Genomic DNA, 27,502 nt, shown 5'->3' with positions numbered 1-27,502 from the left:
GAGATGGGCAGTGTCCTCAGCTGGCTGTTGGCAGCTTTATTTCTAGACTTGAATACCTTTTGCAAAAATGATGCTGTTTTTTTTTTTTACCTTGTGTGTCCTTCTTTCCATCTTCCCTGCAAAGCAAAAATGTCCCAGCAGAACAGTCACAGGGGGAGGCTGAAGAGCAGCATCAGTGTCTTGGACCCAGGGATTGTTGTGTTTGCTTTCCATTCCTTGTACATTTTCTAACTCCCTGGACCTAGAGTTAGACCTTACCTGAACTGAAGTGATTGTATTTCACTGACCTGTTCTTTTAAAGTTGCAGAGGGATATAACATTTTGGGTTTTTTAAGCTTTTTAAAGCATTGATTGGCTTCCCAAGGCTCTGCTCTACAGCTGTAGGGAGAGGAAAACTGGGCAGACTGGGACTGTGCAAAGTGTACCAGCCTCCCTTCAGTGGGATGAACAGAGCGTCTGCTTGGTGTGCTCCAAGGGTTTTCAAGCTGTCTTGCACTTGCATGTGCCACTGAGCTTTGCTTTGAGCTTTCAGTTCAGAAGGACCCAAAACTCTTGTCATAGCTGCCAAATGTCACCTGCTTTCATTTGGAATCATGCAAAACATCAAGGTTCATTCATTTCAGTCAAGATCAAGTCTAGGCTCAGAAAGGGCTTGACCTAACATTCATTGAAGCCATGAAATTCAGTTGCAGTTTTAGTGGCAGGCTGGGGTTGACTTGAGAGTGCTGGGAACATTAGTAGCTCTGGGAGCTTGTGATAGCTATTCTGGTTTTCCATTGAAGCTGTGTGGAAAGGCAGGTCTGACTCTTGTCCTCTCTACCCTGACAAAAGACATGTCCCTGTTCACCTCAGCAGCCCTGGGTCAGAGCTGACATGCTGCTGCTGCAGCTCAGAGCATTGTTCAGAACAGCACAAAATCTGCAAACGGTTCTCGAGTGACTGCAGGGGAGCTGAGTCGGGCCAAAATAACACCTGAGTTGTTTTTAGCATTTTTCTTCTCGTCTGTCTGCGCAGGCTCAGGGAGGTGGCTCTTTATACTCAGAGGTGGGAATTCCAAAGTTAGGCAAAACTCACCCTAGAGATGTTGTAAAAATGTGGTTTGTGCTTTTTATGGGCTGTTTGAATTCTATTTCCAGAAAATTCTGTATTCATGAACTGTACTCTTTCCTGGCTAGAACATGCATTTCACAGGGTCTGTATCATCTATAGCTGGAAACTACCAGATTAACCTTAACTCTAGCATTTTTATTCACACACATTGGAATTGAAACTTCTGTATGGTAGGAAGTCTGTGTTGCTTCCCTTGCCTTCGAGGCTGATTGCCATCTGGTAATGCTAACTAGAAGATACATTTTGCTTTTTCTTTCCAGCTATGATCTGTTCACAGCAGGATCCTCACCATAACAGCAGTCTCTGGGCTCTCTGTAAATGGGTGTTACACCTGCATTTGAAAAATGTCAGCAGCCAGCTGTGCTGTATTTTTTTATTGCTGTTACAATAACTTTAGACCACCAGCTTCTTTGTACCCAATACTGTATAAGCAGAGCAGGGCTGCTGGTGTAGGAGGGCTGCAGAGCACAGACTTTCCAGAATCCCAACATCTGTCCCAAAAGGAGCAGAAAAAGCAGTAGAACTGGGAAGCCTTTGTAATGAGTTATTTCAGAGAGGGAGAATGAAGTGCTGGCGTTAGATTTGGGAGTCTTTAATGCAGCACAAATCCACTTCCAAACAAGACAGGGAACAAAGCATAGGATACATTTTTATGTGACTATCCACAACAGCTTGGAAAACTGAGTTCAGTGGCTGTCTGGAAGGATGTGCTTGGCAGGACCTTTCAGTTTTGTTTTGTTCTGATGGCTTGAATGATGGAATAGAGAGAGTATGCTTGTTAAATTGGTAGGGTGCTTTGAGCTGGGAGGAACTACAGACACTCTTTAGAGAACTAGATGTGGAGTTGCAGATAGTCTTGACAGATTGGAAAAGTAATCCATAAAAAGGTGAGTGAGTTCAATAAAAGCAATATGAAATACAGTGTTGGAGTGAATCAGCTGCCTCATACAGGGAGCAGCATAGCTGGGTCTGGAGTAGTTCTGGAAAAGGCTTGTTGAGAGTGAATCAAAGAATGTTACATTGTTAGTAGGAGAGAAAATGCCATGTAGGGATGTAAAAGCAGCAGTGTCATCTGCAGGACATGTGAAAAAAATCTGTGTACCTGCATAGCACTGGCAGTGGTTAGGTGGAGCACAGTGCCCCGTGCAGGTACCCACAGCAGCAGGGACTGGGGGAGTAGCCTGAGGAAAAGCTTGGAGACTGTGCAGGGAGAGTTGGTAGAGGATGGTTTGCATAGTCTAGAGCTGAGAATAAGGAAGGGAGGTAGATGTGACAACACCTTTAAGTATGGGCCCTTCCTCAAGGAGGAAGGGAATAATTCCTATTCTAGCCTAAACCAGAAGTTTTAGGTTTCTGTTGCAAGTGGAGCAAAACTGTTGAAAATCAGCTGTGAGGAGACTGATGTGTTGGAGTCCCATGTCTGGAAAATACACAAGTAATGGGAACAAATAAAATAGGTGATCTGTGTGGGCAATGGGGAGATGTATCACTTCACTCTATCCTAGACATGCTTTTTAGGGTGCTTGTAGGGGGAATCTAAAAGCCTTCTATGAGAACATATTCAGGGAGTGTTTTCTACATAATTTCACTTTAAAACTACTCTGTGAAAGTGAGCTGCTCCAACACTGCTAGGAGGAAAGCATTGCTCTAAAACAGAAGTTACCTCATGTATTGGGTCAGGGTCAATGTTCAGGGGAAGCTGTGAGGTTGCAGTTATCACTGACTCAGTTGGCAGTATAATTTCTGAAATTTCATTAGCCTTAGAAAGGACTTGCAGATAAAGGTGTGCTCAGAGCTGGCTTTGAACTGCAGCGAGTGACAGCTGGGCTGCATGAACACCTATCTGAGACATAACACTCGCTAATGATCAGACTGACTTGTCAGCTCCAGCCTCCTTTGTTTTCCAGTTGAAAACATGCTATTTCCATGCTATTTGATGTTTGCCAGTGGAAGGCGTTTGATCCAGCAGTGAGATGGACAGCTATCTCCCTTCCTCCAATGCAGCTGTCTACCTGTGTGGTAAGAGGAGCATGGTGCAGCATTGGGGGTGGCTGGACGAGCCATGCAGTGCATTGGAGGTGGCCACTCAATCCAGCCAGCATTCCACTTGCTTAGGGACAAACTGCAGTGAGCACAGAGCACTTGAGGTGTTGCACTGGTGGTTTGCTGCCCTGGAAGGGTAACTTCAAAGTTGCAAGTCCTTATAGGATGGGCAAAGGACTTAGAGCTTGGGCACCAGGTACCAACTCTGCCTCCCAGGACCTCTCTTTCCTTACAGAGCAGGTGGCAGTAGGGGTAGGTCTAAAGCAGCATGTGCTGCTCAGTACCTGTTCATAGTTGTGCTGCATGGACACAGGGATGCAACCCTGAGCTTCCCACCTTTTGCCTTCCACTGTTGCAGGACAATTCATGCTCTATGGCATGAATCTGCAGCCTGCCCTGCAAATGTGGGGCAGACACCATGGTGCTTGAGGTTGTATTGTGTATGACAAAGCCATGCAAGGCTGTGTCAGGAGCAAGGATCCATGGCAGGAGAGAGCCTTAGTGTGCATGTGGTGAGTGGGATGGAAAGCAGAGAGCGTTTCATGCCTCAGCACTGGAGCGACAGGCACTGAGTAAGCAGGGCCAGCACATCTCTGAATGTGCCTCCCCACTGAGTTCCTCTTGGGGAGGGGGAAATCTGCTGCTTCATGCAGAGAAGAGTTATGTAGACAAGCTGTGTTTTGGTGCCTGGTTTTGTGCAAAACATGGAAATCCTTTCCTGCCTGGTCTCTTTTCATTCTTTTTTCTGTCAGTCATTGCACATGTCATCAGTATCTGTGGAAAAGACTGCACAGTCAGGGCACCAACCTAGTGCAGCCTCCAGTGTGTGAAAAGCCGCATCAGCTTGAAGATTTTCACATGAGAACTGCTCATGATTGATGGGACATAGTGTGCAGTCATTAAAACCAGAAATGTGTGTCTGGAACCCCTCACTGGTGTCTGGGATTAAAGAGACCGTAACAAACTGCATTACTGGTGCACATGTGAGCAAGCACTGGGGTTTGTGCTGGGAGCCTTGTTTCTGCAGCACAGTTCAACTCACTTCAGTAGCCAGGGAGGAGAGAATTTGTGCAACATGCTTAGGGAAGATTCTTCCAGCCTGGTGCAGTACCCAGAATGCTCTTATTTGCATCCCGCTGAGCTAGGACGCAGATGACAAGGTGCAAACTCCACACAACCAGGTATAATGTAGGTTTTTCTACTGGAATTCAGTGTGCTGCCTTCAGTGCTGCACTCCAAACAGCTGGCTTTGTTGCAGTGCAAGCTGCTGTCACGTTAGCTGGTGTCAGATGCCAGCCATTTACAGTATACGCCATCACAGCATGACTTAAGTTGGCAACACAGAGTCAATCACATGCCAGCAGCCTACTGTAAGGGTGGGGGAGTGTGTGGGAAGAAATGGGGAGAAGATACTCTTATAAAATCCTTTAATGATTTATTTTTAATATCCATTTTCAAGTCTTTGGAAAGTGCAGTCCATATGCTTTTCCCTCCTGGTTGTAATTGGCAAAGAAGCAGATGAAACATGGTCCTTCAGACTCCTTCCATTTTGTGAGGAGCCAGAAAATACAGCTATATTTAGCATGTTGCCAAGGCCAGCAGCAGTCTGTTACTGGGTGGTGATTCCCTGGCTGCAGGCTTGTATACCACCCAGGACAGGGTGGGAATGTGCCTGTCCTGGAGTCAGTACTCAGACTAAATTGACAGCAGCAAATTTCAAATTTCCAGTTGCAGGAGGATGGCTGCACTGGTGCCAGCAGGCTCAATGTGCTGCTTACCAGCACAGATCAGTTTTTGAGCACCAGGCCCCTACCAACATGTGCAATGGCCACTCCACGAGCTGTAATGGTGCTTTTTGGTGCAACACTCAGATTGGAGAATGCCTCAGTTGGTCTTCTGTGCACAGCTCTGGAACGGTCCTGTGCCCTGTGCTGAGCTTTCAATATGCTGGAGCCACAGCTACTCCCTGCAGGAAAGCTGTGCCTTGTAGCATAAATATACTCATCTAAAACTGGGGGCCGAATTCCTGTTGTATTTTCTCATGTTGTATTCCTAGGCCACTCAGGTATAAAATGGAGTTGTCCTTATTTATCCCCAACCCAATATCCACACAGCAGATTTGCTACCAGTTCCCTGTTGCTTTCCCTGCTGTGTTGCAGCTGGTACTGAAGAGTTAAAAATGGCAGCTCCTCTGTCCTTCTGGCAGCTTTTGTAGAGCTGAAATTGGTCTCCAAGATTGTGTGTGTTTCTGGAAAGTACCAGGAACTGTGGGTGTTGTGATGGAAGGGTAGAAGAAGGGCTCACCATACCACTGTTGGAGTTCAGGGGGTACTAGTGGTGCCTATCACTACAGAGCGAGCATCTTGAAAGTTGTTACATAGCAAGATGCCTAAACTAGGAACATTTTGTGTCACTCTGTCACATCACCACTTCCTAAAATTCATTGTCTGAGAGATGAAGAACTTACTGTGGTGCTGTAGGGGGGAGCTCAACTCAGCTGTGGCTTCCCATATGCCCCAGTGAAACACTGTGGTTGGTGGTGCTCAGGATGAAAATGTTGGCAAGGAGGAGTTAGACCAAAGGCATGGGTTTGAGTCTGAGTGTAGCAGTGATTCATTTAGTCTTTCTGAGCCCTCAAAGGCCTGACTGACAGCATTTCACACAGCCTTTGCTCTGCAGCAGCATCTGCACAGCTCTGTTTCTTACAAATACGTGTCCTTGAAACCAGTAGCACTGTGTGGGCACTGGTTTCAGCTTACAGACTCTGTCTGCAAGACCAACGCCTTGTGCTGTATGGTGTTTTTTTAATTGGTAGTAAAAATATTCTGTTTGTAGAACCCCCTGTTGGAATTAAGCAAACTGCTTTGAGGAAAAAAAAAAATAGAACAAAGCTTCACACCAGGCTGGGGTTGCTGGTATCAATGATATTCACAATTTCAGTTGAAATAGCAACATCCTTCTCAAGTTGAAGTCAACTGTGTAAGTATTGTTTACAAAAAATAGTAGTTCTTTTTTCATCTTCTCCATTCCTGCAGTGTAGAAACATCTACACAGATCTATTCCAAATTTGGTAGAAATAAGTGTTTCCCCAACCCAAAGCACTTGTGCCAAGTTACAGTCAGGAGGAATTTCTGAGGCTGATGTGTAAGCCCGTGGAGGCTGGAGCTTGGGACCGAGCAGCTGCCTGGCCATGGGCAGCCTGTGGTTCCGTGGTCTGCTCCTGGTCAGCAGCTGTGCAGGTGAGACACTGCAGATATGCTCTGAGGCTGAGCCCTGGACTCCTGCTGGGTCCCAGGTGATGGGAAAGGCTGTAGAGAGGCCTGGTGCTGTGCAGCATGAGAAGGATGACCCAAACCTGCCCAGTGTTCTCCTTGCAGATTATTGCAGTTATTTCCTTTGTAGTGGCACTGGCTGGCTGAGCACCAGCCAGCTGCGTGGTGCCATTTTACCCTCACTTCACACACATATGAGAAAGTGTCTGGTGATGAAGATTTGTGTCCTCAGGACCTGTGAGCAATTAATTCACTGCTGGGGATCTGGGGCTGTTGGATTGCTGAGAAGCCAAAAGAACAGCATTTAAAAGCCTCTTTTGTTTTGAGTTGGGTTGTTGGGAGCCACTGGGCACTTTTAGGAGTTGGGCAGAGAGTTTCATTCCACCAAGCCAGGCTGCTAAAGTTTGGAAGTAGTTTTTTTTCCTGTCCCACTGGCTTTAGCCCATCACTTCTTGCATTTAATTATTTGCCTTTTGTTTAACTCTGATCTCCTCGGAGCAGATAAGAGAGGAGCCTGTTCCCATGACACATGTCAAACAGCCCCTTTTAAGCTGCAGTCAAGCTCTGCAGCCCTCTCCCCATTGAGGCTTTTATCCCCACCAGGAAGGGAGGCAGAGTAAAGCTTGGAAAATCTCAGGCTGCTCTACAGCAACCTGGCATGCTGGGGAGCCTGGCTGCCCAGGGATTCAAAACCAGCCCCTGCAGTGGCTCACAGTGTTGGCTTTTTGCAGTGGTACTTGGTCTGTCCAGTGATTCCACCTGTATGTTTGCAAAAGCCTTAAAGAATCCCCAGAGGAGTATCCTGGATGCATCATGGGCTGATCCCAGGAGGTTCCTTGGGTGAGTGGTATGTAACTGCTGTATCCTTGTGGAGCTGGTTATGGGGTTACAGCTCTGCTGCACGTGTTCCTGCTAACAGGGGCAGGTACATGGGGTTATCTGATGTGCCCCTGTTGGAAAGCAAATTTAATTACACTGAGACTGAGAACTCTGTGTCCAGCCCTTGATGACTGTGCCTGGGATAGGCTGGGTAATGGATGGTCCTGGAACCATTATTAATTATCTGTCATGGAACAGCTCTGTGGCCTCCAGGTCTGGCCTCATTTAAATAGGCTTTGAATAGCTCAGAAGAATTTGCTCCTCAAAAAAGTCACAATTTCTGCATAAAGTTATGTTAAGTATTCAATGTTTTTTGTATGCCTTCTGTTTCTTGAGGAAGAAATTCAAAAAGAAAAGGGGAGAGAAAAAAACTTATTTTTCAAGAACTATTTCATCTTAATGACAACATTTGTTACTAGCTTTCTTATTTAGTGATATTTATCTTCTTATGTCTACTTGCAAACACTATTAAAGTAAGGCACAGTTTATACATGTTTTTTAAGTGATGATCTCACTTGACTTGCAGGGATAACATCAGTGATCTCTTTAGGAGTGCTTTTTAGGAGGCACTGGCATGGCCAGTGCTTATGTTTATTGCAGGGGGAAAGGAGTCATTGATGCAACACACATCGCTTTTGACAAATGAAAGCATGAAGGGGGAAAATAATTTCAGTTCTTCTTCCTGTGACTGGCAGTTCTCAGCATCTTGGGGTACCTGCATGTTGCAGATCAGAGGTGCTGCCTTACAGAGCTGTCTTCTTCAAGTTTTATCCAGTGCAGCTGGGGAAGTGGTGGAGACAGTTTTGTTTCTTCTGTCTGGTTGTCAGGGCCAATTAAGTGGTCTGGTGTTGGGAAGGAGGGGAAAAGCAACCCACACAAGGAAACAGGGAATTTTTGTTGTTGTTTCTGGAACTGTTGCCACTGGTTTCTGAAAGTATTGGTGTTTGTGTTAGATTGTTTGGGATTTTTTCTTACAACAATCATTTTAACATCAGGAAGCCTGACTTTTTGGTTTAGCTGATAGTATTCAGTTAGTGTTACTGCAGGAGAAGTCCTGTTGCTCTTCTCTTCACCTACTATAGGAAAATCACAAAAGAGACACAGTAGCTACTAAGCCGCCTCCGCCTGGATGATTGTGTTGTTCCAGTAACCCAAACAATCCTTAATTAAATTTCTCTGGCTGCCCTGGGTGTTACATTCACTGAAATTCTGTTCCATTATGTTTTTTAGGGCCGGTGTACCCGAGAGAACTGCAAATATCTCCACCCTCCCCCACATTTAAAAACACAACTTGAAATAAATGGACGCAACAACCTGATCCAGCAGAAGACGGCCGCAGCCATGTTTGCTCAGCAGATGCAGTTCATGCTACCGGGCGCGCAGCTACAGCCAATTGTGAGTTACAGCCCTGGGCCCATCGGGCTCACGCTGCTCCCTGTCCCTCCCCTGTTTGCCCACGGAGGCCCCAGCCCTGTGCCCGAGCTCAGGCCATTGTCTGTGCTGCACAGAACTGGGCAGAATCTTCCAGAGGGGCGTCTGATGCTACCTTTGCGTCTCCTTGCAAGCTGAGTCTCTTTTCCTCTGATAAGTGAGGAGCTGTGAGATTCAGGGCTTCAAGTGGAAGGGTCTTACCACCAGGTGCTTATTTTGATTAGTTGATTGATGTACATACCAGAAGTTCTGAGTGGCTCAATTCCAGTGGATCCTATTTTGGATAGTTACTTTGCACTGAGATGATGCTGACTCCCTTGGACTAGCTGTGTGACAGTGTTGGACTAAAACTGGGGAAAATGAATCCTACCTAGACTTTAATCCTTTTTAATGTCTGGGAGTGAGACCGTTTCACTGCAGTTGTCCCAGCAGAGAGTTGTACTAATGTCACAGCCCTGTCACTTGTTTCTCACAGTAATGCTGATTTAGAGTAAGAGCAGGAAGGATTTGCTTCTTTTCAGGGAGGAAGGGAAGCCTGTGTGAGAGAGATGTTTGCAGAGCAGGTAGTTCAGAGAAGCCTTCACTGCCTGTCCTGCTTTTACTTGTCAGTTACAACAGGTTTCAGGCTGGAGAACCCTGTTATGCCAGGGAGAGGATGGCTTGTGTCTGCTGGTTGGTGTATCTGGGAGGGGATGACACTTGTCAGCTGAGTTTTAGTCTGTCACAATGTATATTTTAAGAACTGTCAGAGGTCTTGAAGCAGCTCTTCAATGCTGATGTGAATAAGCTGCACTGAGAGTTAATTAGGAGTTCTCAGTTTAAAGTTGGGAGTGAGCATCTTTCCTGGGGCAATGTGCTCTTAGTGTGCTGCAGTTGGGTGAGGCTCCTTGTGCTGTGCCAAACGGGAGGACTGGCCAGATCCTTCGGACAAGCTCTTCTAGCCTGAAGGTGGCAAGTCTGTGAACCAGCCTGATCTTGGCCTCCTGGTGTCCCACCTACAGTGCCTGGCCTCTCTGCCCATGTGGGACACAGCTGTGTCACCTCAGCTGAAAAGCTCAGGTGTTTCTGGTTTATTCTCACCAGAGAACAGTGAAGGGTTCCTCCTCATTGGAGGCTATTGTGATGTTTGGTGTAAGAGCTTGTGATGGAGGTTTCCCTGTTTCAGCAGAGGAAGCTGGTCAGTGTCCCTTCATGATGGTGGTCTGCCACCAGACTCAGCTATTTCCTCAGTCTGGCATATTCCTCCTGTGTTTTGGGGGGCTTTCTGTATTTGCCATCACACTGATCATCTTGTGTGTCTGCTAGTAGCTTTATCCTGCCCTATAAGCTAAGGAAAATGCTGTTTATTCTTCCCATTTTGAAGATGGAAAGTTGAGACAGAAAATTGGCCACAGAAAGGTCTTTAGTTTTGCTGTACCTTAGGCTCGTATCTGTTGTAATCTTACACCTCTTTTTTGTGGAGCTTGAAAGTATGTCCACATCAGAAGGAATCCTGAATTCTCACAAAGTAGTGACATTGGTTTCCAAGCCCTGTACCAAAAGCAAACCCTTCCTATTTGGAGTTTTCCTCTGTGGGGAATTCACGGTGGATGTTCTTTGGCTGGCTATTCAAAGCATCTTTGGGATTTCCTTTTTGGAAAGTTCCCATCTTCCCACTTTGCAATCTTGCAGGTCCAGTATGCTCCTAAATTTTACTCCTGCCTTTTAAATTGCCTCTGAGACTGAATATGTTGGTTTGTCTAGTTAGTGCTCTCATTTCAGAATAACCTTATCTGATGAGAAAAGCCCCTGGTTTCTAAATTGTGCCATGAGGGAGACATGGGCAAAGAAGAAAAATAAAAATTTGTTCTGCAGTGACTGCTCCCTTCGTGCTTTCCCACACTTTACTCAGACTAAACAAGCTCTTGGTCTGATTCCTGCTGCCTGACTTGCTCCACACCAATTTCAGGACAAACAAGAGATTGCTCTTTCAACTGCCTTTGATTTCCTGAAGATGCTGTCAGTGGAAGCTGGCTTTGAGATTTTTTATTCCTCTCTAAATGAGAAGGGTGGGGCCTCCTTCTGGGTACACATGAAATTCGTCAAAGCAGAAAGTATTGTATCTGATGCAGCAGCAGAACAAATCCCATGTGATCAGAAAGCTGATCAACAGGATGCCTGCTTAATTGGGATGCTTGCCAGAGATGAGATTTGAAACAGCATACTTAATAGCTCCAAACAGTAGCTGAATGCTTCGATATTTTAAAGTGCAGTTTCACCAGAAAAGCTACTGAGTTAAAAAAAACAAACCACCACCAAAAAAACCCCACCAAATCCAAACCAAACCAGTACTTGACAGAGCAGCTTTTCACCAGGCTTCCTGAAATGGTGTCTGTCTATGAGCTGGGCTCTGGCATTGATAGGAAGAGCTGCTTTGGTCAATGTTATGTCTGGTTTCTCAGATATGGTCATCTTGTGTCCTGTGTGTGCCAGTGCAAGACCACCCAAAGAGTGCTGCACCTTGGGCCTAGTCCACACCCTCTCCATCCTGCTTTGTCCCTTTGCAGCAGTGTGGGGCAGACTTTTGGAGCTGGCCATGGAGGTGCTTCAGCCCATGGTCCAAGTGATGTGGTGGAGCAGGGCACTGGTTTGCCTAGTGCTTCCTGTTAGTGCCTGAACAAGCCATTGACAGAGCACGGCAGTGGTGACACACCTGCCACCTCTCCTGCTCTGCAGCTGCCTCTGCTACTGCCTAGGGGAGCTGTTTCCTCTCTTTGTTTTCAAGCTCTTCATCTTTTCTTCATGTCAAGGTCTTTGCAGACAGGACTATCTTGATAGTTCTGAGTCACCCATGTCCCTGAAGACAGCCCAGACTTTAACCCAGCCCTTTGCCCCCTTCTGGGGCAGCAGGATCCTGCTGCCACTCCTTGGTGCTGATGGAGGGGTTAAAGCAGAGGGTGAGCAACTTGCTTGGCCAGTGATGCTTGGAGCAAGTGCTGGAGCCAATTTCAACAGGTGCTTTACACAGGCATTTTTTCCATGCAGCAAAACCCTGATTTATATCAGCCTCTAGTCAAAGGCACGCTAGGAATGAATAAATGCAGGTATCCTGGCCCACCCAGGAGCTGGTGTCTGCCAAGAGACAGTGCTGTGGGGTGTTAACACCTGTCTTTTACACTACAGCAGCCCACAGATGAGAGATCCTTTGAGCTAGGAGTGTGTCTTTGCAGACTGGTTGGGGAAATGAGCATCTGTGGTGGTAGGTAGCTGGATGCTTTTGCCCATTGGATTCACTCCAGCATGCTCAGCCTTCATGTTGGAGAGTGTATTTGCAGCCAGCCAGCCCCATACAGTTACGCTGGGGGAAAAGCAGATTTTTGGGTTTTCTGACAGCGTCAAGTATGTTTTTAATATCAAGGTTTCCAATCTTGTCAGTACGAGATCTTTATCTTCAGCTTCCATCACCAGACTGTAAGCTGCCATTGTTTTTTGTGTGCTTTCCATATATAGCTTCTTAGCAGTGACCTCTCTCCCCTCCTTCAGGCTATCAACACCTCTGTATTTACAGTGGGCCTCTCATTTTCAGACTTTCCCTTTTTTAGGGTCTGAGGTAGCTCAGAATCAACACTTCCTGGCTGAGACAGTGCTTGTGTTTGACAAAACACCAACCGCTCCTCTGCCTTCCTCTTCACACCCACTCTGTGTTTCTTCTCTAGCTTTAGCACAATTTCTGCTAGCCAAATTGAATGCAACTTCTAGATTGTTAACAAAATCAGCTGTTCCAGGTTCTGTTGTCACCAGTGGTGACAAATGTCCCTCCCTGGGATGGTTCCTTCTCTCTGCCCACACCTTCAACCCAACAGCTTCCATGCTTGAGGTCTGTGAGGAGCTCAGAGCTATCCAAGTTCTTGGCAACCCTCCCCCTGAGATGTGTTCTCACAACAGCCATTTCAGCTTTTTTAAATTATTACAATTTTTACAAGCATTTTAATACTCAGTAAACCAGTCTTGTGAGCTACTACCAGCCTGAACCCTTTGCTGCTGCACTGTAACCTGTTTCCCTCTGCAAAGGAGTTCCTGGTAGTGTCTCTATGCTATGATTTATAAAAGTTAATTTGCAAGGAAACCTGTCTCCGTGTTTCCTGAATTAGGAAGAGCATTGAGGGGGGGAGCAGGAGTAAGTGCTGATATTTTCAATCCCTCTGCTTTGCCCTAGAGCACACCAGCAATTATTGAGAGTATGGTTTTTTTAGTGTGCAGCCATAACATTGCTCTGTCAGATCTCCTGTCCCTCCCTTCCTCTTCCTCCCACAGCTTTATATCAGGAACATGGTGCCATTTGTTCTGGGATATCCCTTGGGTCAGTTGGGGTCAGCTGTCCTCGGTCCCCTCCCGACTCCTTGTGCTGCCCCCCATAGTCAACTTGCTGGTTGGGTGGGGTGAGAGGCAGAAAAGCCCTTGACCCCTCTGTAAGCACTGCTCAGAAACAACAAAAGCATCCCTGAATTGTCTACACTGTTTCCAATACAAATCAAAACCACAGCCCTGTACCAGCTGCTATGGAGAAAATTAACTGTATCCCAGCCAAAAGCTGTCACAAGAGGTGGACAGGAGGCACATTGAGGAGGGCAGTGCTGTTTGGAGTAAAAATTACATTTGGGTTCTGGCTGAAGGAGGAAATTTTCTCATATTCCCTGAGGACATGGGGGACCTGCACAGACGTAGAGGAAAGAAATTGGCTGGCAGCATCCCTATTACTGGTACTGATGCGTGAGCCAGACTGGATTTCCCAATCCAAGACAGGCAGCCGGGTCTGGCAGTGAGCACAGCCCATCTTTTCCCCTCATCAGCCACAATAAATACAGAGCTCCCTGGTGCCAGCTCACAAAGGCGCAGTTCTCAGAGTGCTTTGCACACTCCAGACTTAAAACCCCAGCTCTTGTAGGTTTAATATGTTGAGTGAGGTCTGCTTGTTCCCTGGCTGTGCACCCGCTTGGCTGCGAGCAGCCCCAGCCTGCGGGCAGGGTGTGGAGCACAACTGGCACTTCCCATCAGGGAAGCAGGCACATGGTGCAGGCAGGCAGAAGGAGCCTTGTGAAACCTTGGGAAGGCAGCAGCAGATGTCAGGGCATGAAAAGGGGTGAACAAACAGCAGCAGCAATAAAAACTCCTCCTGCTCCTATGAGCATCACTCTGCAGGTCTCCAGGATGGCAGGTGGATCATACTACTCAGGTGTTCCTCATGCACATCTTTCCTGCACTCGCTTCAGCTTGGGTTTGGATCCATTAGCCTTTGCTGATTGCTCCCAGAGAGAAGAGGGACTGCTTTTGAAGGGAGATAGGGATTGTGTTTCAGGGTGCAGGTCCTGCTTCCACCTTTGTAGTAGCTGTGGTGAAGAGGTTGGTGTATCATCTCTTAATGAATGTTTCAGGTGAATTCACTCAGTGTGAGGTGTTGCAAGGCCTCAGCATTCCCAGTCTGCACAAATCCTTCCTTCAGCAATGGAAGGAACATCTTCCCTTTGTCTCAGAAACCAGAGAGGACCTTGGCCTGACTGCTAGCTGTGTTTGAACCCAGCCAAGCAGGAGAAGCTTGCTTTAAAGGATCTCCTGGCATTTTGGAGAGCAGTGTTTGTGCCACACCTGCTCAGTCAGGATATTTCTGCTGTATTAGGTGCTGAAAAACATAGGGTAGGTTTGCCTGCACATTTGTGCAAGCCATGTGTACTGCAAGGTTTGGGCTACTATGGATACATAAAACAAATGCTGACAACATGTCAGGCCCCACTATAACGTGTGCAGACTGACCAGGCTAGAGAAGCTCTTTAAAATAGCATCTGTGGTGCAAATGGTGATGGAAGTTCAGCAGATACCACTGTAATTACTGGTACTTGCATAAAAGAAAACAGTCTAATGGATACTGCTTTCTCCCTAAAGTGTTCAAGGAGTCACAGCTTCGAAAATTAAAGAGGTTTTTTAGCAGCAAAAGGTATAAAATGCCTGAGACCCACAGAGAATTGAAAGAGAGAAGAAAATTATTAAATAAAGGGCTATGGATTAGGGGATCTCTGGCTTTAGTGGCTGAAGTCTCCCAACAACTGAAACAGAGCTTGACTAAGGCTCACAAGAAGGAAAATTGGAAATCCCTCCCAGAAAAAGAATTATTTGGTTCTGCTACACTTAAAGCATCCAGCAGCACTGATGCAGGAAGCTGTGTCTCCTCACTGAGGAGGAGAAAATGGGATATATTCTGTCAATGATTCCCTTTCCTGTTGGCTGGGGAGCTGCTTGCTGTCACTGACCTTAGGAAGGGGCATTGTTGAGCTAAAGCTGGGTTAGGACGGTTGGCTGGTGTTACTGTGGGTTAACTCCTTCCACATCACAACAAGCCAAGCATGAAAGCACCAGGATGAAGGTGCTGTTGAGGAACACACTGTGTCCATATGTGGTTTCTTTTAGAAGTTCACAGGACTAGAAGTACCAAAACAAAAGAAAGGAGGGAATGATGTGTGTGGCCAAAAAACTGCCCCAGGCAATTGTGTAAGCACACTTGCATTTATTGCCAAATAGAGGCAGTAGCTTCCAAGGATGGTGTCATAGACACCTGCCAGTATGAGCAGCTTTAACTGGAACCCAGAGTTCACAGTGGAGCAGGAGACAGGAGGGAAAATAAAAATGGTTGCAAGTTTGAGGCTGCATTCCCTGGGGGGTGTTTGAGCCCCTGCTATAAGAGCAGGAGTGCTGCCATACATGCTGTCATCTTCAGTGGTGGCAGGTGGAGATTTTCATCAGCTGGAATTAGTTTCATTCCCAAGAATACTTTGAATCTGGTGCTTTAAAACCTCACAAACTCCCTGGCTACAGGGGCTAGTCCCAGACTTTAAACTGAGCATCTGCTTAGGAGCCTTGTGCTCACCTGCCTGCCAGCAGAGCAGATCCTTTTCCAGATGAGCGCTGCTGGATCAGCTCAGGTCAGGGAAGTGTTTCCGGCCCCCAGCACTGAAGCTCTGTTGCTCTCAGAGGACCTGCCTAACACAATGTAGAGACCTGAAGCGGTTGAGATCTTTAGGGCCTGTTGTTCTGTCTCAAAGAGAATATGGCTCCTCGTAGCACAGGTGGGGTCTTGGACCTTGCACTAGTCCACTTGAGCCATCTCATCTGGTTCACTCTGTCCTTGCTATTCCAAGCCCAAGACTCACCTGCTCTTGCCAAAGCCATGAGATCTGGCATGTTGTGACATGAATGAGTTTGGTGTCCTCTTGCTGCCGTTCACATGGAGCACAGGCTTAGATCCTTCTGCAAAACGGCTTTTGCCTGGACTCTCTTGACACTCTGAAACCAACCCCAGATGTGCAGGATGCCTGACCAACAAAGCATACTGCAGCAGAGTTAGCTCACCTGACTGAATGGTGCCTTTGGTCTAACCTGAGGCCCATCGGCCATGCCAACGTGGAGCTCAGGGCAGGCTGATGGTGGAAGCAGCAGTGCAGCTAATGGGGTTACCTGCTTCCAGGTCCTGAAGCTGCAATTTACCTTGGAGTCTCTCTACAGCATTGCGGTGTAGGCATAAAGAAGCAGAGATGTATATTTGGGAATGAGAAGTCTGTTTAATTTGGGCCTGCCCTAATTGCTGGCATGAAATTCTTAATTGTGTCATTAAACTATAAAGATCATCAATATGCTTTGATCTGACAAATAAAGATGCCTTGTATTCAGGATGAGTCACAAATCTGTGAGTCAGGAGAAGCGAATGGATCGCAAATAAATGGCAATAAATGAATAGATTGGAGAGCACAGCATTTTGATGTGGCTAATCAAATTGTCTAAAAGGATTGAAGTGTGATGCAAGGCTTTGATGGGAAATCCAAGACAGAGCTTTTTAACTAATATTTTGTTTTTCTTCTTTCTGTACACAGACAACGTTTCCTGTGACTCCATCGCTTGCAACAAGCCCCACAATGGCTTTTAGTCCCTACCTGAGTCATGTTTCTCCTGGGATGGGCTTAGTTCCTGCAGAGCTTTTACCAAATACTCCTGTCCTGGTTTCTGGAAATCCTACTGTTACAGTACCGGGAGGCTCTGCTGGGCAGAAACTGATGCGTACGGATAAACTGGAGGTATTTGGACATCTGATACAATACTGCTGACAGGGATGAACAGGACATGTGGTCCCAGCTGTTGCTCTCTGCTAAAATGACCTGATGCAGCACAGTTCAGAGTTGAACTTGCAGCTTTCCTAGCACAGGGCTGCTGCTCTCTGCCAGACTAGACACTTCTGCGGGGCCTTTTCCCAAATCCTTGGAAATTTGGGAAAACTCACTCCTCTGGTATTAGTGGGTATTAGAGAAGGGTTAGGATTGGTTTTTTGTATGTGATCTGCCATGCTTAAAAAAACCCCAAAAAACCAAGTAGATGGTCTGCTCTTAAACTTTGTTGGGTGGGCGATGTTTTGGAGATAACAAATGTTTCCCTTTTCTAGACATGGGCTTATTGAGCTTTTACTGAAAGCTTTAAGCATTACACTGATGGGAGTGGAGAGTGTGTGGTGTTGGAAAGACGTGTCTCCCTCCCCAGTTGGCTGGACATGCTGGGACTTAATCGTGGAGGAGTTGTAAATGTCTTTCAAACCCTAAGCAGAGACTCTGCAGGAGATAAGGGCTGAGGACCTGAATCCAGAGGCCCCTGCAGGTGTAAATTATAACATGGGAAGATAGCAGAGAAGAGTGTAATTTCAAAACACATTGTTTTGTACTTTATCTTGCCTTGCTCATGTCTCACCTTTCCCCACACTCAGACTGATTGCACATTGGTACGTGAGCTACGCCACTTGCTATATTATTCAACCACTTCTCTCAGTTCTTCAGACAAGAAACCTTGCAGATTTTTTGTGAAACCTTTTCCTCTGCCCCTGATGCTTCAGTGGTCATAACTTAGGAGGATCTGCGAGATCCTAGTACAACTAGTAATTTTGGCAACACCTTCAAACACGTTGCTGTGTGACCAAATGTGCTGTCACATAATGCCAGGGTCGGGGTTTTATTGTGAAGGGCAGGGAGACTATTTGTGTGAAAGAGGCACCTCATGTTTAAGAAAAAGTACTTGTTGCAAATAGCAGTAGCATGCATCATTTAAAATTAAATGTCTTGCCCAAGAGTGGGCTCCATAACAAATACATAATCCAGGTGAGACACAAATGACAGAGTTATTAACGTTTAAGCTTTAGAGGCAGGGGAGAAATCCTGAACTGCAAAAGTTTTGTCAAAATGACATTGATTTTCTGGGGTCACTTTCCATTCTGCACAAATTCTTTACTTCACTTGCATTTGGTAATTGGCTTTATTAACATTGTGGTTTTTTTCATCCCCTGAAGCAGTTGTGAGTAGAACCTGTTGCCCCTGTGTCTGTTGATATATGTGCTACCCCAGATGATGGATTTAGAATATACACATGGTTTAATGTGGCCAACTGAACTGATATGCTGTGTTGAAAATACTGAATGAAAAGTAACTTCATGTTCTGCTCAACAATGTGACTTTCTTTTAAGGTTTGTCGAGAGTTTCAGCGTGGAAATTGCACACGTGGTGAGAATGATTGCCGCTATGCTCACCCTATAGATATTGCAATGATAGACACAAATGAAAATACTGTTACAGTTTGCATGGATTACATCAAAGGTCGATGCTCTAGGGAGAAATGCAAGTACTTTCATCCCCCTGCACACCTGCAAGCCAAAATCAAGGCAGCTCAACACCAGGTGAACCAGACAGCTGCAGCTGCAATGGTAAGTAGAGCTCTTCTCAAGCTGCATTTCCATTGCTAAGAGATTCCATGTGTCATTTGTGGAAAAGTAGAGAGCTTTGTAAATGGCTGACTGGAGAGCCGAGAGCATGTGCAAGATGCATCCCATCTCTTCATCCTGTCTCTGTGCTCACCACGGCATGAAGCCTTCAGTGGCACAGTACATCTCACCAGGTAGGGACATGGTGCCCAGCCCTGTGATTTGCTGACATGACATTGTGATGTGACATGAGTGCAAGTGCAGCATCACCCAACACCTTCCCTGGCTGAGTCGTAGGGGTCAGTTCAGCTTCCTCAATGCACAATATATCCTTTCCAGGGAGAACCTGGCCTGTTCTCTGCAAAAAGCAGATGATATCAGTTGCCTGAGCTTAGCAAGCTTGTGTCTGATGCCTTTGCCAAGACTTAGTGAAATTACAAGACACAAAACAAGGATGACTTCCTGACCTGTTTGATGCTTTGTACCTGGTAGAGATGGTCCCACTTGCATTTTAAGTTGAATTGTGACTACTTGTATCTACAGTTCTGAACGTGAGTCAAGGAAGACTCACCAGGTGACCCCTAGCTCACATAAATGTTTGCCACTCTGTTGCGTTTGGTTTAATGGGACCTGTTAATTCCAGAGATGAGAGAGCTGGGGAGGAAAGAAGAGGCCCAGGGGATCCTAGCCATGTGCACAAATTCCTCATGTGGGAGGTAAAGAAGGTGGAGGGAAACTCTTCCCTGTGGTGCCCAATGAAAAGATTAGAAGCAATGGGCACAAATTGAAATTCAGGACATTCCATTTAAACGTAAGAAAAAACTTATTTACCAAAGAAAGGTCTAACACTACAACAGGTTTCTCCATCCTAGTAGATTCTGAGAACCTGTATCTGAACCTGAATGGAGTCTCAAGCAAGCTGCTGTAGTTGACCCTGCTTTGAGCAGGGTGCTGTTCTAGCTGATCTCTAGAGGTCCCTTCCATCTCTTCTATGATTTCTTAAAACTTTTCTAATTAATATTAAAAAGGCTCTTGCTTCCTCTTTGATTTAGAATTAAGGCCACTAAAATGTTTCTAAATACCTTTTTGGTTTTTTTAAGGTAGTAAAGGAGGTTGCTTTTAATTCATAATGAAATTTAATGCAGTACCAGGGCAGTTCTAGAAATTAAAGAAGTGCCCTTCTTGTAGCATCAATATTACCTGGAATGTAATTTGAACAATTAATTTATACTGCAGTATTTATTTGTCCTGCAGAGTTTATTTATTAGTTTTCTTACTGTTTTATTGGTGAAATTGTTGTTGAAATAAGAGTCCAGGTCTGTTGAAAAATAACCTTCTGAAATGAAACTCTTGTGTTCTTCACAATTGAATCTTTACTTTTTCACTAATTATCTAGGACACTGCTACTTAACCAAAGCCAATGCATGTTTTATTCATCCAGCTGGCTTCTCTTAAAAATGTAATTAACCCTATTTGTATGCTGTTAACGAGAACCTTTAAAATATTTATTGATGGCTTGTTGCATCACCCCTGCTACCAAAACAGCCTACATTATTCATTGACTTTTCAAGGTTTGATGCATTTACTGTACCTGTTGAGGTATAAGACTTTATTGAAGGGAAGAAAGATGCTCCATTTTCTTGGAGGAAAAAACAGATGCCAGGCTATGGGTCTATGTTCTAAAACAGATTTAGAATGACTTCAAATCTAAATTGAGCATTTCTGAGGGACCCAATCCTGCAGTTACTTGATGTGCACAAGTAGCAGCTTTACTCACTCCTGCTTGGCTGAAGTCAGTGCAGCACTGGATGAACTGGGTAAGGCTCTGCCCCCAGTTCAGGACAGCACTTAGCATGTGCTTGAAGCTCCCTCCTTTTCCAGTGGTCCTTCTCCCCTCCACGAGTGCTCTGCTGGCCTCTGCATGATGTGTAGCTGCAGCATAAGGGCTGGAGCCCAGTGCCAGTCCCTGTGCAGGTGCTGATCCCTGAGCGCTCCTGCCCTGCTGTGCCAGCCGGTGTGATGAAGCTCCAAAGCACGTGTCCTGTGATGACATTTCTTTACTTTTAAAACTTACCGAGGCAAAATAACTGACTTGCCACTAGGCCAGGTAATTACCCAGCCACCCCATGTTGTGCATGCCTCGTCTTTTTAATATATTGTATAACGCATTCACTTTTTAATTTTTTTTTCTCTTCGCCTTCCCAAATGGTTGCTCTCTCTTGACACACCTCTGCTTGCTGTTTTTGTTACTGTGCTTGATCCCCCTCCCCGGCCCATTGCCATCATGTGCTCGCTGCCTGCTAATTAAGACTCAGCCAGCTGTCAGATCACTGAAGCGACCGCTCGAGGCAACCTTTGACCTGGTACTTGGACCTTTCACCTTCTCGCTTTGCACGTAACCATCTTAATCTGCATGAAAGCCTTCTGCTCTTGGTCTGTGGTGTTAGTGCCCGGGGAGACTGCCCATCCCAGCCAGAAATGTTCAGTGTGCGTTCAGACATGCCAATCCTGTGCCCCACACACCATCCATTAACGCAGTCTGAGCTTTGCCTCCTGAAGCCTAGCTGTGTTTTGGAGACAGTGAATAATCTCAGGGGGAGGCAGCTCTGGCTTTTGAAGTGTTTTTTCCAAACACTGGCAGCTTTGGAGTCACAAGATGCAATGTTTGAGGGAGAATTTAAGAATTTAGCTCGTTAGGTCCGCAGTGTGCTCTAAATGCCACAGGACTGGGTGGTTGCACGACAGATCCAGTAACTTTGCATTCCCAACATCACAGCCTTGCCTGGCAGTGCCATGCTGGTAACTGCCCTGCACAAGAGCATTCTGTGTAATGAGCACAACTGAGATTTAGGGGGAAGAGGGCTAAACAGCATCCTTGGGGATCTGTGCTGGAAACTGAAGCAGGTTCAGTGTGGGACTTGGCTCATGTGTTGGGTAAGCTGGGGACATGGCTGTCCCTTCAGCTGGCTCTGTCTGTGGTTCATCCCCCATTCCCCAGTGGCATAGTGTCAGCAAAGGGACCACACTCTGGGTGCCTTTTGCTTCAGTCTCAATCATGGGATCTGCTCCCTGAGGTTCTGCCTGCAAGCTGTCTTCATATATGCTGTCTTTGATTGTTTTATGACTTTCAAACAAGATATTTTACTTGGCTTTGTGATGCTCATAGTGAGGCAGAGGCCATCCTCACAGTGCTGTCAGTCCTGGCTCCATAGAAGAAAACCCTGTCTTGTTTTCCCAAATAATAAAGGCTACAATACATTTTAAAAGAGAGCTCCTGTTGCCCAGCTATAGCAGGGAGAGGGAAGAGTGAACACATAGGAGCTGTGAAACCATCAAGCTGATGTTGCTTCTCATTCCCAGAGCTAGGGAGGAGAAGCTCATCTGTTCCCCTTCCTCTCCAAAGACTTATTTTTGGGTTTAAGTAGTCAAGAGGCTTCCTTATCAGAGTTTTAGGCAGCTGCAGTAGGAAGCCTTGCTAGGGCCCAGCTTCTGCCAGCAGTGGTGGAATGATGCTGTGACATCACAGCCTCTCACTTGCTCTGCTCACGGCTGACACAGACACGGCCCCAGAGCCAGCGCAGGCAGGACCTGCAGAGCTGCCCTCTCCAAGAGCCACCACTGTGAGGAGACCTGGTCTGGCAGAGAGTGGCAGAGCCCATAACTGCTCCCCCACTGAACAAACCCTACGAGAGAAGCTGCTTGTATGAGTCTTCCCGCTCTGACACATCGAAAGGTTTGCAGCCACTTGTTGGAATATGTCACCTCCTCTGAGCCCTTCATAGTGATAAGGGCATGTATGATCTTCAGGGGAAACTGCTCACTTTGCTTCTGCTGCTTGCCAGGGGACGGGTGCTACCTCTGCCCTCTCTCACATCATTCTGTGTTTGTCATGCCTGGCAGCAGACCCAGCCCCTCTTTGCTGAATGCAGAGGGGTGAAAGTGTGAGCTGGTCCCAGGAGATAGAGATCTGAGGGGAACTTGGAGGTGCAATTAAATTGTTTGTTGCAAAGATTTAATCCAGTTCTTGTCTTGCAAAAAATAAGGAGAGGTTTTTTAACCAGCACGTGGGAAATTCTGACTTTAGCATGAAGTGTGTTTTTATCAGTCAGTCTTGCTGAAGAATTGCTTTCCGTGCCATGCAGAGAAGTGGCACAAGCCTCTTTGTTCAGATGTTCATTTGAGCAGGAATGTGGCTTTCCCAGCCCAAAAATGGGAGGCTGCCTGGCATTTAATTAGTGGAAATTGTTCGTTTGGATCAGTGCAGGACTATCACATGGATTCTGAACTGAATTAACCCTTTGACTGGTGCAGATGGCCAGATCCTGTTGCAAAGATTGCATACCCATGTGTGCACACAAACACACAGGGAAAAAATAAAGTCAGGAAAAGTTACTGCCCAAGAGCTGCTGCTGTATTTGTGGTGGTCAGAGCTTGTCTAGAGGGAAAGCACAAGCAGCTGGATGAGGTGGACTCATCAAGTAAGTTCTTAGGAGGGTTTAGTCTAATTCATCTGCTGGAGTGTGGAGACACTAGCTACAGAATTTGGTGGTGAGGAGTCTCTGTTGCCTTTTGTATATTCTGTGTGTGGGATTCCTTCAGAACCAGGATGTGGTATAAGAAAGAAATGTTGTATCCCTGTGAGCTGCTACGATTCTTGCGTGTCCCGAGTGATACAAAATTGTCGCCCGTGTCAAATGAGACACATTTGTTTCGTCCCGTGTCCCTGCCAGCTTCCCGTGCAGAAGCTGTATTGGCCCAGCTTCCTCATGTGCAATTTTAGATGCCTCTTCAAGGCATTATAGATGGACCTTTCAGTGAGTGTGTTCCTGGCCTGAGGCTCTTACCTCAGCACATGGGCTGGGGAAGGGCTGAAGCCAGATCGTTCTGTCTCCTTGGGCCCTCCTACACCTCGGTATCTAAAATAAGATCGGTTGGCAACAGGAGGAGCACATCTTTGTGTCTCATGTGTGAACACTCCTGCAGCTGCTGGGGTTGGAGGGGTGACCCACAGGGCTGGGTCAAACCAGAAGCAGATCAAGATGGGTTCCTAGCTCCCCTGGCCACAGAGCCCACATGGGAGAGCTGGACATCAGGTGGCACAGGAACTGCTGCAGAATGCTTGTTTCTTTAGAACACTCTGGAAATACTGCATTTATTTGTGTTTCTCCACCTGACTGCTGTTGAGTGAGCACCAGTGAGACTGCCATTGTTCCTTTCTTTCCCTTGCTCCCAGGGGGCTGTAGCAGGTCAGGAGGGAAGGTGATGCTGGAGAAGTGATGGGATAGTCTGATGTGTCTTGACATCTCTGGGACCTGCTGGTGTCTCCCTCTGACTGCAGTGCTGTGCTTTGGAATTGTCCTGTGGTGTGCCGGGACATGACAGCACAGTCTCAAAGCCTTCAGCTGTTCTGCTTTTGGCACTGCCATTGTGGGGTTTAGGGTGGTGACAGCCTTTGGCCAAGAAGCAGGGAGTCAAAAGTCTATTATGTGCCTGGCACAGTTGCTTTGCTATAATTAGTACATTCTTCTTCTGAGGCAGATTTTGGAAGTGTCTGAAAAGGGTTATTTAGCAATTGTGTACCATAAGGAGCATGAATTTAAGTAGCAAGTTCTTCAGTTGTTCTAAAGCTGTAAAACCTCTGTGATGTACATGAAACTACTCCAGACTGTGTAAGCTGCAGATGTGTCCCATGCCTGGAGGAACGTGCATGTAGCCATCATTAAATAGACAAGTTGTAGATAACAGGCAGATTTAACACAGATACCAATGAAAGCTTACCTAGAAATGGAAAGTCATACATCATCCTAAAATATGCATCTTAAGTAAAAGATGTTGGTGTCTGTGTCTGAGAATATTGTCCCATCTTTGACTGCTGTTTTTTAGTAGCAGACAGAAGAAATCTAGGAAGATTAAATCCTAATGCTGAGAGTAGATGCCCACTAGCACAGGCAAAGGATGTGTGCATGTCTGAGGGCAGTTTTGCAAGTGCAATTTCTTCTAATTTTCTTTTTTAATATTAAAACCACCCAAAAGCAACCATGTGAGTAGAGATAGGATGGAGTAATGTTTTGCCTGGAAGTATGTTGCTTAACATTTCTCAGATGAGCAGTCTCCTATAGCAAATTAAAGTGAAGCCTGTTTCTAGATGGCGACAAACTGTTGCAAGCTTTCACTTACATTCTGTTGTGTGTTGATCTTCATAACGCTTTAAAATCTCTTTACTTGTGTCCTTCCTTCTGAGTATTGTGTGTTTGTAGTTTTAACCCTTCATTAGCCAAACCTTTTCTATTACCTACCATTCATTTGTGACCTATTAAAATAAAAGTAGGAGTGATAACCCTGTTTTTCAGCCATTGCTTTGCTACATGATACAGACTAACAACTAGTCAGAAATGACCTGATTCTGCATGACTTCCACGTGCGTAAATCTCATTGACGTCAATGGGAGTGTTACGTGCAAAAGGACTGCGGGGCATAATTAAAAAAGACCCTTTTCTATCACAATGTGGAGAAAAAAAAATGTGGTTTCTTACTTGGGTACAATGAAAAGCTGTAAATCATTAGAAACATTCCTGTCTCTTAAGAACCTGACATACTACTTTGCTGTTGAGACATGCTTGGATGAATGATGAGTAACTCACTGAGAAAAGTTCCTGAGTTGGGTTAATGCTTTTTACCAAGTCTGATCATGAAACAGGTTTGACGGGCTGGAAGAAGCCTGGTGGTGTGATAGAATGAAAAGAAGGGATTTGTCAATGGCTTTTTCCACTGTTAATAATGAGTGAGCAGTATTTGACTGATGGAGGCCACCTTCTATAAAGTGGGATCTGGTCCAAATCTGCCAGTGGTGGGCTTTGCCTCTGGTGTGAGCGGTGGAGAATCAGGCCTGGTCTTGACCATGTTGCTCAGCCTCTCTACTAACAAGTGGAAATGCATTTTACTCTGGATGTAATGTTATGTGTATAATTGGCAACAGCCACAGCTTTACCATCTGGACAACATGGGTTGGCTGCACAGTGTGCACACTTCCACACATGCACACATACATGTAGGCAGGTGTTGAACCAGAGACAAGCATCCGTTTTTTTTCCATGGCATTTGTTGCTTATGCTAATCTTCTTAGGTTTTAAATAGTCATCTACTGTATTTTCCCTGTTTGTTTTGGGGTTTTTAATGCTTGTTGCCTGCAACTGCTCTTTGTAGCATCCTGTCCAGGTGATCATCTTTCCCCTTCCTTTTCCCAGTGCTTTTTTCTCCCTCTGTACCCAAGTCAGTCCTGCTCAAAAGCTCCTTAGCATCCCTCCTCTTTCTGGACTCTGCGCCTCCTCCTGGTGCATTTACTAACTGCTTACCTAGTGAAGCTGTTGTTTCGCCTACTACTCGTACTGTGACTTAGCTGCTCTTCTCTTTCCTGTCTCGCTAAGTTGATAGAGTTGCAGGTGATTTGCAGCCAAGACCCCCTATTATTTATTGCATGCTTGACCTACATGTGGGCCCCTTTATTTACTCCACTTGTCTTTAATGACTCCCTTATCCACAGGCCCTGCCGCCTGGTGCACTTCAACCTTTACCAAAGAGGCCAGCACTTGAAAAAAACAATGGTGCCACCACAGTCTTTAACCCAAGCGTTTTCCACTACCAACAGGCTCTAGCCAACATGCAGTTGCAACAGCCTACATTCATCCCTACAGGTAAGTGTCTCTTTGCTTTCCCATCATCATGGTTGTTTATTTTATGACCTTGGTGTTCAGCTAATGAGCAGTTTTGTAAGAGTCTTTAGCAAAATAATACTGGTGTGTAGCTTCATGTTAAAAATGGATGAAAAATTAACATCTGTTGTTTGACTTTTTTCCCCTTCACCTACTACAATTTAGAGCTTTTCACATGTAAAGATCCTTCTTAGCCTTTTTTTTGTGTGGTTTGGGGTTTTTTTAAAGCAGTCAAAACTAAGGAAAATGTCTGCATGTTTCTTGAATTCATACTTTCTGTTTTTCCTCCTTATGGTTCAACTGGTTAATCCCAAATTAATTCTTTGATTCTTGCATAGTGCTCTTTTGGACTCATGTTAAAATGTCTGTAGACCTCTGTGCCTGCTCTCTTGAGGCTGTAGGCACCTCCATGAGCTTGTATCTCACTGACCTACATACTGCAGCAGCTGTGATGTTTATAGAGGGAATGGTTAGTCTTTAGTAAATACAAATTATATAATCCTCTTTAAAGGCATATATTTCCCTCTTCCTTGTCTTTTGACTAGTACAATACCCTAAGCTTTTTAAAAGCAATTTAACTCCCAGCTTTTATTGTACCTTTAAGGTCTCAGAGTTAAATTGAAAGATGCAATTCAATAATTCTTACAGGACTGGAAATATTAATGTGGCAGATGTGACTGTCTGCTGACTGGCCAATTAACTGCAGCCAAATGGAAAACAAAACCTGCTTGGAGTGGAAAGTATTATAAGTGGCTGAATTAGGAATATTCCAGAGTTTATAGCTCATATTTTAGTATCATTATTATCATTCAAAGTATCATGGGAAAATTAATGCCCTGTGTTTTTAATGTTTAATGCTGTATTTACTTGTCAGATGATACTTACAAAAATACAGAGTGTTTCTCTGGGCTGACCCCTGGAGGTGAACCCACTTGGATTTGCACCTTGGCACTGTTGTTCTTTGGGGTTGGGGGAAAAACTTTAGAGACAATCTGGTCCTTAGAGCAAGGTACAGTGTGGGTCCAGGGAGCAGGGACCTAAACCCTGTGCTCATGTAGCCTTTCTGTTATGAGAGCCCTTGGAAACACTCAGAACTCAGCAGCTACCAAGATGTTCTTTCAGGGAAGTGGATTCTCATGCGGAGAGATGTAGTAGCATTTTACCTTGTGCTCTGCAAAGCGTTGGAGGGGCTGGGCTGAGCTGAGCTGACCTTACCACAGCTCTGGCAGGTGCTAAGTGAAATACTTCTTCAGGAAACATGGACACCTTGGGGAATGCCAAGTCCCCAGCTGGCTACACAC

The 27,502-nt window shown here is 45.7% G+C and overlaps 1 protein-coding gene across 11 annotated transcripts in view; it reads left to right on the top strand.

Moving 5' to 3' along the window:
• MBNL3 (muscleblind like splicing regulator 3) overlaps nucleotides 1-27,502 on the top strand; it is a 59,627-nt gene that overhangs the window by 17,943 nt on the left and 14,182 nt on the right. For 8 of the 11 annotated variants that reach the window (XR_008433366.1, XR_008433365.1, XR_008433364.1 and 5 more), the window contains exons 2-5: nucleotides 8,535-8,699; nucleotides 16,631-16,831; nucleotides 18,259-18,495; nucleotides 26,033-26,183. Coding sequence is in view for 6 of the 11 variants with exons in the window: in XM_053955445.1 (XP_053811420.1) it covers nucleotides 8,535-8,699; nucleotides 16,631-16,831; nucleotides 18,259-18,495; nucleotides 26,033-26,183 (754 nt within the window). In the remaining 5 variants the exon portion in view is untranslated. The remainder of the gene's footprint in view (nucleotides 1-8,534; nucleotides 8,700-16,630; nucleotides 16,832-18,258; nucleotides 18,496-26,032; nucleotides 26,184-27,502) is intronic. The other 3 variants (XM_053955447.1, XM_053955446.1, XM_053955448.1) reach the window with 3 other exon arrangements.

Source organism: Vidua chalybeata, chromosome 14, assembly GCF_026979565.1.
Source record: "Vidua chalybeata isolate OUT-0048 chromosome 14, bVidCha1 merged haplotype, whole genome shotgun sequence".
NCBI classification, from domain to species: domain Eukaryota; kingdom Metazoa; phylum Chordata; class Aves; order Passeriformes; family Viduidae; genus Vidua; species Vidua chalybeata.
Note: the sequence above shows the minus strand (reverse complement) of the source record. Positions and strands in the feature narration are given on the sequence as shown.